Source organism: Pseudonaja textilis, chromosome Z, assembly GCF_049901715.1.
Source record: "Pseudonaja textilis isolate UNSWEBS1 chromosome Z, rPseTex1.2, whole genome shotgun sequence".
Classification (NCBI taxonomy): Eukaryota; Metazoa; Chordata; class Lepidosauria; order Squamata; family Elapidae; genus Pseudonaja; species Pseudonaja textilis.
Genome location: NC_142008.1, coordinates 47,645,445 through 47,658,308, shown reverse-complemented (window position 1 = coordinate 47,658,308; position 12,864 = coordinate 47,645,445). Strand labels below are relative to the sequence as shown.

General features: G+C 34.7%; 2 protein-coding genes across 9 annotated transcripts in view; one reads left to right on the top strand and one right to left on the bottom strand.

Annotated features, from left to right (window-relative positions):
* CMC1 (C-X9-C motif containing 1) overlaps positions 1-12,864 on the bottom strand; it is a 144,867-nt gene that overhangs the window by 1,554 nt on the left and 130,449 nt on the right. The gene's annotated exons all lie outside the window — the stretch shown is intronic.
* AZI2 (5-azacytidine induced 2) overlaps positions 1-12,864 on the top strand; it is a 41,360-nt gene that overhangs the window by 7,945 nt on the left and 20,551 nt on the right. For both annotated transcript variants that reach the window (XM_087915680.1, XM_026708263.2), the window contains 4 exons: positions 223-348; positions 1,503-1,602; positions 6,247-6,386; positions 7,844-7,902. In XM_087915680.1, coding sequence (XP_087771806.1) covers positions 223-348; positions 1,503-1,602; positions 6,247-6,386; positions 7,844-7,902 — 425 coding nt within the window. The remainder of the gene's footprint in view (positions 1-222; positions 349-1,502; positions 1,603-6,246; positions 6,387-7,843; positions 7,903-12,864) is intronic.

The following is a 12,864-nucleotide window of genomic DNA, read 5'->3' as shown; positions in this document are numbered from 1 at the left end:
TCGTTCAACATTATTAATGTTAGTATGATTTTTAAAAACTAGCTTTTATCTTAAGTAATGTGTAAAGTAATTAAGCACATGTGAAACAGATACATTCACTACTTGGAAGTTATTGCCTAAAACTTATGGCCAGCACTAAGGAAATTCACTTGGTTTAACATTAAACACTTATTTGAAAATATTTGAATAATGATTAAGCCACATCTTGTTGTAATCTTTTAGCTTCTTGAATCCCATTTGGAAGAAGCAACAAGTTCTGTGGGTCGTGAGCAAGTTAACAAAGCTTATCAAGCATATCGGGAATCTTGTATTGAACGAGATAATCTGAAAAGTCAACTGGATAAAACGGTATGATTTTGGAGTAGCATAAAATAAAACAATGTTGCTTGAACCTCATATAGAAAAATATTTTAACATGGAGCAAATTAAGTTTGGATCACTAAAGATATTGAGTATGATCTAGCAAAAGATAAGTATTAACTTCTTATTCATTTTTATGTGTGGGTTTAAAATGAGTGTATCTTTTTTAATATCAAAACAGTTCAATTAAGGAATATTTATATGTAAATCCTGGATTTTTAAAAATATTGAATTTCTGAATATCTACCTTGATTGATATTTTCTCTTTTTTTTAGAGACCCCACTTGTCTCCTAATTGTTCTGATATTAATTGTCTGAATTTGCTGTTTGAGTGAATGAGAGTGAGATTCGCATTAAAAGCATAGGTTGTTAAAGTAATTCAGTACAAATCACTACAGGTAGTCCTCGATTTGCAACAATTCGATCAATGACTTTGATGTTACAATGGCACTGAAAAAAATGATTTATAACCATTTTTTTACACTAAAGACCATTGTAGCCTCTTCATGGTCGCATGCTCAAAATATAGACAAATTTAGATTTAGGCTTGGCATCTGGCTCATATTTATGACTTTGCAATGTCCTGTGGTCATGTGATCACTTTTTGTAACTTTCTAACAAGCAAAGTCAATGGGGATGCCAGATTCAGTAACAACCATGTTTCTAACCTAACAACTGCAGTGATTAACTTAACATCTATAGCTAGACAGATCATAAAATGGGGCAAAACTCACTTAACAAATGTCTCTTTTAGTAATAGAAATTTTGGGCTCAATTGTGGTGGTAAGTTGAGGGCTACCTTATATATCTTTTTTAAAATTAAGTGGAGTGCAAAAACTTTGTAGATGAAAAATAGATTGAATAAAAAGTTGGTGATCAATTTGGAAAGCATGCTAGCTAACTGAGTGCAATGTGATGTATAATTTAATTGATTATTAGTAATTAACAAGAATTTTTTCTTCCCTCTAAAAGCAAAACAATATTCCCGTGCTATTTTTTTTTTCAACTGGTAGTGCATTTGAAACAGTAAAAGAAACATAGTAATTTGGCCAGATCTTTATGAAGAACCAACTGATCTTTAGACTCAGACTTCAGCTAGAATAATGATAAAGCCCTGATAATTTATATATTTCTCAAATTAGATGAAAGAGAACATGGAATATGTGAAAATCTTGAATGAGCAGTTGCAGTCTAAAGAAGTAGAACTCTTACAGCTAAGAACAGAAGTGGAAACTCAACAAGGTGCACTTTGTCTATCTGAGTGTATAACAGTATTCATTTATGCCAAGTGCTGTGACCTGCAATCCTTTTTTAAAAGTTAATATATTTTTAATGTAACTGAGGCATTGCTATTACTGGTGTGGTATAATGTTCAGTAGTGATTAAGGTCTTGGAAAGTATTGATTAAGACTGGGAAACCCAACTTCAAATTTCAGCAATGGAAGTTCACCAAGTGCCTGTAACAGGATATAAATCCAACACATAATGATAACAAAGTATGCATCTTAGAGCAATTTCAGAACATGTGAGAATTTAATGCAAACATGTTTTTGTTATAAAAACTTAGAAACCTGTCTTAAGTTGATACAAGAGCAACATCCTAGTTGGTATGGCCCCATCTCACTGGAGAGAGAATTCTGTAAGCAAGAGCCAATTTTATGTAGGCCTGTCTATACATAACAAATTGGACTCATTCTTACTGTCCCTATGATAAGGTAACTTTAGCAATCAAAACAAGGACGTTTTAGTTGAACCTTGAAATAAACTGGGTTAATTTTACAGTTGGCAAACATACAAGCAATATGTTACTCATGAAATATCCCAGTTCTGCAACCTTGTGGTTGTATTTTGATCTAACTGCAGTTGCTGAACCATCTTTAAAGGCAGATTCACAATTAAGAGCGGTATAATTCAGTAGAGATCTCAGTATGGCTCACCGAACACCAGTTCTTTCTCATTAGATGGATTGAGACTAGAACACCAATCCATGCTTCAGAGACAGCTTAATTTTTTATGACATCTTTGGCTTGGATGAGTGACATCCTAAGATTGCAGATTTCTTATTGAAGTTTGTTTGGAGGTATACAATCTTCTCAAGTGCAGTATGACTATTAATTTGGTCAAAAGAACCATTTATCATCCTAGCATTTTTTTCTTGGATTGAGATTCTATTTATTGAGCACAAAAATTCCATTATTGCATCTCTGCAGCACTTAATGCTACCATAACTTTACATGTATCATGAAAATATAAAATCAGGTGATACCATATATAGCTGATAAAACTGAAAATTTCACCCCAGTACATTCCATTCCAATCTTGTAGACAACTCCAATGTCTAAACAGGCTGTTTTGGTCTTGAAACATTTTGCACTTCTCTACTTCATGATGCTTCACCCCAGATTTTTTGATAGCTTCATTAAGAAATATGTTCATATTAGAAACTCAGAATAGAGCAAATTAAAGTGATTTCAGGCAATGAAGTCAATGTTTAACCAGCACCTTTTCTGAACATGGCAATCAAAATAATAATTTAATTATCTAAGCACAATACCTTCAGTATCCAATGTAGAGACCCCGTCTGAAGAGTATCCTACTACCCAAAACCTCTGACAGTTCTGGAAATCATGCTTTGTTTTCTTGATTAGAACAGACCTAGTGCTAGATTTAAATATTAAGAAGTTTTAAAAGAAACTACTAATTCAAACACTGTGCCCTAGAAACAAATCTGGCTGTTGAAAGATTTGTGAAGAAAACACCTTTTCAGTAGCAATTATATATTTGTCTCTTAAGGTAGATTGGATTACTTCCCTCTCAAGGGACCATATTTTTTTTCTAGACTTAGCTGCAAAATCATTACTGCTAATGTAATAATAAGCATGCATAATAATAAGCATGCATAAGAATGCAGAGAATACCTGACTTTACAGTTTGGCTCCTGGCTGAGTAAGTAAAATTGTCAAATTCCAGGAAAATGTGGTCCAAGCCTGATATCTACAAGAATGTTTTCTAGCAGCATTTCAAATTCAAATAATCATTAATCAGAAAAGAGAAAAAAAAAGAATATAGTTTTCAAAAATCCAGAACATCCCAAAATAAATGAGGAGTGATACATTAAAAATATGATGATAAGTTTCATTCTTATCCCAGCAACATTTGCTTGTTTGATAAGATCTAGTATGGCAGGCTCTTTATGTGTTTCATCAGTTCGAGATGGCAGTCCTCATGGACTATGAACCACAGCTTGTTGGTTGTTACTGCCTTTCCATGGAATAATATCTCCCTGACATTCAAATTTGGATGTTTCATCAAGCCATGCTTTGGTTTGCTATAAGTGCAGGTATTCCTCGAGTTAGTAATGTAATGGAGCCTTCTCATTCCATTTGTAACCCAAGGATTTGTGGAAAAAAATATTGTGCCTTGAATGAGGTCACTCCCTGCTTTCACTCACACATTTGATAATTGAATGTGTGGTTTGTTAAGTGCACATGAGATATCTTGGGGGAGAAGCCCATGGAGGGGGCTAGTGATGTAACAGGCCACCTGCTTAAGACCACCCAAGGCCTCTCCTGACCCACAGATACCTCATTCTCCCTCCTCTAGGGTCCCTACTGTGCAATCTCCCTGTAGGCTTTGGCAAGAAAATGGCAAACAGAAGGAATGCCTGAACTACCAAAGCCTTTCCACTGTTTGGCCTCTGTTCTCTGCAAATACACCAAAAGCCTGAAACAATGAAGCAGGCAAAGAAACTATGACAAAGAGGAGATCTAAGGGAATGGTTGTAACCTGAGGATTACCTGTATTCCTAAATGTGAACTGATTTCTATTTCTTTCAGTTTTGTGCTATTACAATATATTGTTTTGATTCACTGGTTTAATCCCAATTATATATTGGTGGGGTTGTATGGCATGCAGAATCGTTAGTTTATCTACAGTCTATAAGCCCTGTAAAAATAAAATAAATTATGATTATCCAGTATATTAGTCTCAAGCTTCAACAACTGAAACAATAGTCATTAATATTGAATAATTTTCCTTGGATAATTGCACAGACTTACTATGTTAGTTTTTTCTTTTTCAAAGTCCCAATTAAAAATTAATTGAGATTGTTATTGAGGATTAATTATTTTTATATTTTAAAATATATGTATTTTGTTATAAAGAAATATATTCAGCCTTTTAACTTTTTAAAAAACTGGTAATGTATTGAACTTGAAGATTTTGTGTCTGTTTATAGATTACCGTATATACTCGAATATAAGTCAACCCGAATATAAGCCGAGGCACCTAATTTTACCACAAAAAACTGGGAAAACTTATTGACTCAAGTATAAGCCGAGTTTTTCAGCACATTTTTTGTGCTGAAAAAAAACCCCTCGGCTTATACTCGAGTGAGATTCCCTCTGAAAAAAAAAAATGGTGTGGAGCTCCAGAGCTGGGCAGCCGCTTCCCTGCTTCCGTGTTTCCTTTGCAACTTGTAAGCATGGGGGTAATCGGAAGCAGAAAAGTTCTTGCATGAGGATATATTGTTTTTCTTTATTTAACTGTTTTTACGGGGGAAGACCCACCGTCATGTGAGAATGCTCAGACACGAAATCTATCTGCCTGAAAATAAGTGTGTGTGTGTGTGTGGGGGATTTTAACAGAGGGAAGACATAGGGATAAGGCAAAAGCGACGGAAGATCCTTCAGGGGAAACTGAGGGGGAGACTCACCCTTGGTCCAGATGAGCCCCCTTCCCTGCCCCTAAGGAAGCAGAGGCAGCCAGCAAGGGCAGGCAAGCCCCGCTTTGCAGACTCCGTCCTCCACCACTTCCTCCACCTCCTCCCGAGCGGACTGAAAGCAGCTGGGGCTGAGGAAACGAAGCCACCTTGGCTCGCGTTGTTTTCTGAGATCTAGAGCCTAGAGCTCAGAAAACAACGCGAGCCGCCGCCGCCACCTCCTCCTCCTCCCGAGCGGACTGAAAGCAGCTGGGGCTGAGGAATCGAAGCCACCTCGGCTCGCGTTGTTTTCTGAGCCTAGAGACAGGGCGCTTTCATTGCATGGCGGAGCTTCTTGTTTCAGGAAACACTGGGCGTCGTTGCTGCCCCCTGAGGGGAGGGCGATTCTGGGCTACTCGATTGGGGGACTTCGTGGCTTTGGGTGGGTGGGTGGGAGCAAGGACGGATGGAGTCCGCGAAGCGGGGCTTGCCTGCCCTTGCTGGCTGCCTCTGCTTCCTTAGGGGCGGGGAAGGGGGCTCATCTGGACCAAGGGTGAGTCTCCCCCTCAGTTTCCCCTGAAGGATCTTCCGTCGCTTTTGCCTTCTCCCTATGTCTTCCCTCTGTTAAAATTCCCCCCCACACACACACACTTATTTTCAGGCGGATAGATTTCGTGTCTGAGCATTCTCACATGACGGTGGGTCTTCCCCCCCCCTAAAAACAGTTAAATAAAGAAAAAACAATATATCCTCATGCAAGAACTTTTCTGCTTCCGATTACCCCCATGCTTACAAGTTGCAAAGGAAACATGGAAGCAGGGAAGCGGCTGCCCAGCTCCGGAGCTCCATAGCATTTTTTTTTTTCAGAGGGAATCTCACTCGAGTATAAGCCAAGGGTTGTTTTTTTTTCAGCACAAAAAATGTGCTGAAAAACTTGGCTTATACTCGAGTATATACGGTAATAACAGAGAACATATACATTACAGTACATTTCTACTTGAACTCTTTCTTTGCTGAGGGTTTATTAACATACTCGGTGTTGGTTAAAAAAAACTTTATATACAAAAAGTAAGATTGGATTCAAATTTACCATATACACAGAAAGATATATGAGAAATGAGTTTTAGCACCATTTTCATTATCTAATTTGATTATTCTGAGAAAATAAAGGTCTTGTTTCCTTTCAGTGATGAAGAGTTTCAATTCTAACCCATCTAACTGGGAAATAGACAAACTGAACAGTGAGCTGAAGCTGCACAATTTGGAGCTGGATTTGGAGAAACTGAGGGAAGAATGCAATCATCTTAAGAAGGAATTGCAAAAATCTGTAAGGAAATAATTTCTAAATTACGATATCTGTTATGAGAAAGGTACATAAAGGGGTAAAATTAAATGTTGATATGTACAATTTCTGCCTCTGAGTTTAATGAGATCAACGTGTTTAGATTTTGGTAAACTAAATTAATGTTTATTGAGACTTCTAATTTTTTGGTTTTTGGTTCAGTGACTTTTGGTATCATTTTAAAATAATCTCAAAAACAGGTTTTGTCTCTTTATATCTTTAGTTCATTTTAGTCCTAATAAGATGGTTACAATTACTGTTATTTTGGTAGGTTTAAAAATGTACTTTAGTTTACTCTTGCCCAGGTGAAATTAAACTGCACATTTTTAGAACGTCACTAGATAGTGATAAAACCAAAATACCCAAAGTAGTCTAATAATTGTAACTTAATAATTCTCTTAGAAAGAAAATATTTTGCAATCTGCTGCCTAAAATTTGCTGAACTATGTAATTAATGACACTTATTTGTGAATCTATTAATTAGAGTAAGATTATTCATTTCAAACTTTATTTCAATTGTTTCTCAGAAGTTAGTAATCTAAGTTTCATTTTTAAGATAGGTTTTTTTATATATTTGCAATGCTTATCCTTTTCAGTAAACTCTTAGTTCTAAAATTAAGTGTGACTTAAGAACTGGAGTATGACACACATAGAATCACAATGATATCAAACTAAAATTTAAATCTTAACCTGTATCATAAGGAAACTTGATTGTACAATGATGTTTATTTAAGTTGCTAATGGAAAGAGCAATTTTTCTTAATACTTTGATATTTAAACCCAAGGTTCAACATATATTGTTTTAAAATTGGTTTAAATAATCCAGAAGATTCCAGTTATTGGAAAGATTAGAAATGAAATAATTTCACTAAATCATTCTGAAATTTAGGTTTTTGTTTTTTGTTTTTGACTTAACATAATGTGCAATCCTATCCAATGTGACTTAACAGTATGAACTACAAAACTTGTTCAAGAAATTATTGTTAAAAAATCATAGGCTAATGTGAAATGTTGGCCCAAATAATATGGTCTTAGGGAACTGTATTTAGGGACATTTGAATTAGGATGAGAGATATAAACTTGTACAATAGAATCAAAAATAGAATAGAAAGATTTCTTAAAATATTGCTTCTGTAAGAAGAACTATTTCATAAAAATGCATAATGAATTATGTGGTCAGGCAAACATCCCCCCTGATTCTAACACTTTTTTAAAAAAAAGTATATTACATGTATATTTGTTCATGGTATTTATAAGACACTTTATGGGATTTGTATTCTGAAAGGAAAGTTAAATGCAACTGCAAATTTTTTTAAAAAATAAAATATTTTATTAACTCTAATATTTTTGGTATGTCTTGGAAAGTTTAGTTTTTTTCTTTGTACAAGTGAGGCAGATCTTTAAAAAGCCAATAGGACCTCTCTGTTTTGGCTTCCTTTCAGGTTGAATCCCAAGGAAGTTTAATAAATGGAGAGCTTATCCAACAGCAAAATATCCATAGGTATGCTTTTATTTACTTTAATGCATTTCAGCTAAATTCCTTTGATTAGCTTATTGAAGTCCAAGAAAATTAATTGTTTTGGATAAGGATTATGTCACTCAAGTAATGCATCTCACATTTACTTAGCACATGGCTGCCTTTGCCAAACATGATAATTGATCAAAAATGCAGAGCAGGCTATATAAGACACTGATCCTCAATCATTTATTGGTTTCCAGGTGTTAATTTTAATTTCTGTATGGGACTATCATTAATCCAACAATTCAACTATCCAAACTAAGATTATTAATGATCTTATAACAAGTAACTTTCTCTTCTCTCAGAAATTTTGTTAAATTGTTATGAGGGATAGGACAGATCTTTCTTCTGAAGGTATGTTTTACTTCATTTTATAATTAGCTTTTCCTGGCCTTTGCTTTCTAATATATTGGGCACGTTTCATTGGCTACGGTGTTTGGGAGTTTTGATAATTACTGTCTAATACCACATGTAAATAGCTTGAGAAAGATTTCTCTAAATAATGTGCAAAACATTTTGCTAGCGAAGCAAAATAATTTCTAGTGTCTTAACTGTTAGGCTTCTGTATGTTTCTTGGCTCTTTATTCACTGGTGCCACAGGTGCTATTTTGGAAATTGGAATAGATTGATATAGATTTTTTTTGGAATTTGATTGTGGCACTTCTTGATTTCAGTTGTTAATTCTAAATATGACAAAACTTGCATCTAACATAGTGCTTTTATTCCTGTAAATGAAAAGCTGAAGTAGAAGCATTTTTGAACAGATAAGGAATATGGGTATGTCGGATGAAAATATAGAATTTCAAGCTGAAGAAAAGGATATTTTGGAAAGTTGTTATCAACAAACTTATCTTCTTCTAAAAGCTGATAGATTGAGGCCCATTAGGGTTTTTATGTTACAGCCAATCTTTTCCTGTGATTTACTTGTAAATAAAGACAGAACGTTTTAGAAAAGCCCCCAAAATTTAGATCATAAAACAGATAGCAAATAGTAATTGTCTACTTGAGACATATTGAAAGAATATATTTACAGTATTTAAAATGTTTATAATTTATGTTTTAGTTAGAAAGTGATTCTCAAGTGAGTAAAAGAGATCATCACTACTATTGGCTTTACAGTTGAGACATATATCACTTAAACAAATAACACACAACTTTTATATAGATCTTAAGAAGTGGTGGGATTCAATTTTTTTTACTACCAGTGGGTGTGGCTTGGTGGGTGTGGCAGGGGAAGGATACTGTAAAATTGTTGTTCCCTCCCTACTCCTGTGGGAAGGTTACTGCAAAATTCCCATTCCCACCCCACGCCTGGGAGGTCACTGCAAAATTCCATTTCCTCCCCACCCTACTAACCTGCTTTCCAGCTCCATTCCCCTGTGCAGGGCAACAAAAGAAGACCCAGCTGATCAGCTGGTACTCGGGAGGCAGAGAATAGATGGGGGCAGAGCCAGTCAGAGGTGGTCTTTGCCGGTTCTCCAAACTAAAAATTTCTGCTACCTGTTTTCCAGAACTGGTCAGAACCTGCTGAATACCACCTCTGATCTTAACATAGCCGGTAATTATGCCATCTTCTTAACATCATTACTTAAGGTGGATGTTGCAGAACTGTTAGAAACATGGCAAACAATGAATTGTGCAGCACTGTCATGCAAATGTCACAACTTATGTATTTGTGTGATGACATCACTGTACACATGTTACTTTGACATCACAAGAGTTTGCTGTTGGCATTGATGATCATGTTAGCCTGAGACAGAGGGCAAATTCTCCTATTTTCTGATGAATGGCTTTTGGAGAAATAAAAATATATGAAGAATCTAACTTTTTTTGGTATATTTTTTTTTATTTCTTCTTATTTACAAACATATTGTGTGAACACTGGTACCAGGTTGTCTTATATTTTAAAACAAATATGACAATATTGTTCATAGTCAATACAGTTAAAAATCTTATAAATTTTCATGTTAATACATATACCGTATTTATCGGCGTATAACACGCACTTTTCCCCCCTGAAAATAGGGGGCAAATGATGTATGCGTGTTATACGCCGATGTCCAGGGAGCGGAATCCTCTTTAAGGGATCCCGTTCCCAGTAGTGCCTAGCGGTGGCGCAGCGTCGTGACGTGATGTCAGCGCTGCGCCCGCCGCATATTTTTTTCCTGAAATTTCCCTCTTAAAGGGAATGCGTGTTATACGCCTGTGCGTGTTATACGCCGATAAATACGGTATATTCTTTGATTTTGCACCATTTTAGTATCTTATTTTTATGTCAACCTCCATATTCTAAATATGACTCTTTTTCTACAGATAGAATATTCTTAATCATATTTGTAGTGTTTAAATGATTTATGTAATTTCAATAATAATTCACCAATTTATATTGAATTATAATTATAATCTTAGTATTTATTATTTAATCCCTTCTAATTTTTAATTTTGCCACTATTATGTTTTAAAAATATCCCCTTACTAATCACATTTTGCAAACTTAATGACAGATAAAATAATAATCATCATATTTATATGTGACAAGTTATGTAATTATAGCAAATTATATAATTTTAATAGAATTGTCTCTATATTAACATCATTCCTTTTACTATAGATATATTAAGTCATATTTGCAGTATTTAATAATTTATATAATTCTTATAACCATTCATAAATTCATATTGATTTATATTTTCCCATTATTTATCCCTTTTAGTTTTTAATTTGCCACTATTTTTAAAGAAAAGTCCCTTTCTAGTCACATTTTAATACAAATAAAAAAATATTCATCATATTTACATTTAACAAATTGTGCAATTCTAATAATATAATTACATCTATCTTGTGTTATATTTCACTACATTATTTTTGTTTCAATCAGGTTCCACATATTTCTTTTCCTACCATAGAATGTTAATATTCATGTTTATTACATTTAACAATTGTATATAACAATTGTGTATTATTAGTATTTACTAATAATAACGCTCATTTATATGAAACTATAACATTTTTTCCACTTTAGCCATCATCTTTTACTCGCATTAAAACTTTGATTAATTGTTTCGTAGCTTGTCTCCCATATTCCTCTCTTGATTTTTGTCTCTATCATTTTTGACCATCCCTCTTAATCATTCCTCCCTTCTCTACTATATTCCATTGTCTCATTTTCAAGTTATCTACTCTTACCCTGGTCTTTCTCCCAAAATTTTTTCCCTGGAATTCCAGTTCCTGTTTGACTTCCCTTAAAACACTCTCCCCTTGGTTTATTACATCGATCATTATTTTTATTTTTATTTCTTTTTTGTCATTTCTTTTTATTTGTTGTTCCATCTGTTCGGTTTTACTGGTTACTCTTCCAATTGATCCCTCTTCTTTCTGGATCTCCTGTTTTCCTTCTGTCACTTGCGTCTCCATTTCCAGATCTAGTTCCAGGGTTTGTATTTTATTCAAAATGTCCTCAAATCTTCTTGTGTTTTTAAAGTCCTGAAATTCCAATGCAATTTATTTGCAAATTCCACTCATCTTTGTTTTTATTTAATCTATTTCTTTCTGTCCAATTGTCTTAACAGTCCTTTATTCAAACCTGTCACTTTTCAAACTAAAAATCTAAAGTCCAGGAATTTTTATATCCCAAAATTAATTGTTCTATTCTTTTAAGTAGTCCAAGGATGAAATCTTGATAAATTCCTCAACCAGTTTAATTGTGTATTGTAGCTTTCTGGGCTCTTTAATAATAAAAGCCTTTTATTTCTCACTTTGGTTCTCCTTAAACCAGGTCTTATCAAAACTTTGGGAATCTGTAGTATCTTCTTTTAACAGCAGATGGCACTGTTGAATCAGTTTTCACTTTTCTCTTTTTTTTTTCCTTTCTCATCAAATTTTACCAATATTTTTGGAAATTTATATTCCTTTTTTATTTTTTAAAAAATAAACCTTATTCAGTTTTCGTTATGCCCCTGTTGGAATCTGATTCCAGGGGGGAGGGGGGGTTGAGCAGCTAACAGGGAGTGGGAGTGTGGTTCTGGTGGCTGTGGAAGAAATTGGGAAAGGGCACAATCCGGCTGGGCATTCAGAGAAAGACCCAGGGCCACCCCCTCTTCATCCTAGGGCACATAGGGAGGAACGGAAAAGGGAGCAACATGTTACAGGGGAGAAGAGGGCCATGATTCCCTTTATTAGCAGCAGTTGGGAAAACAATTTTAAAAAGGCGTTTGCACACAACACCTTGCTGGAAGCAAAGCGTGAATTATCTTTCTCAACTCTTATCATGGTTCTGACGTCCTCCCAACTGTGTGTTTCGTTATCTTTTGAAGTATGCAATTCTTTATCCTGCTCTGTCTCGTTAATTGCTGTTTGTGTTGGTTTTTATTTATAATTTATATGTACTTTAGGTTTGGACTAAATTTCTTCCCTTTAAAAACTGTTTTTGGGAGAGTTTTTTCTCCAGCTGATGATAACTGGACATTGGGGGCTAATTTGGAGGTATTAAAGGGACTTTACCTCCTTTTGTGACTTTGTTGCTTTTGTACCATGCCCCAGGTCATCACAGTTTTCCAACAATTTAAAAACATAAAAAAACACAATTGCATCAATGTTGAAGACATTGTAATTTGCCTGTACCTGCATGTAAAGCCACCAGGCAGTGTCTATATTTTGCTGTTTTAATTCCTGTATTGTTTTTAATTTTCCTTGTTTATCGAGCAAATCCTTATATTTTCTCATTTTGGCCAGATCCATTGCATTTGGGTATATTAATGCCTCCATCGTCAACAGCCAACTTGGTATTTTAGTGTAGTGGTCATTCTTGATTTTATCCTATACTTGAATAAGTGCATGCCTAATTTTTTTTCCAAAAATTTTTTTTTCAATCTGCATATGCACAACAATACACTAACAGTGTGGCATCAATATATCATACATTTTAGTATAGGCAAAATAATAATA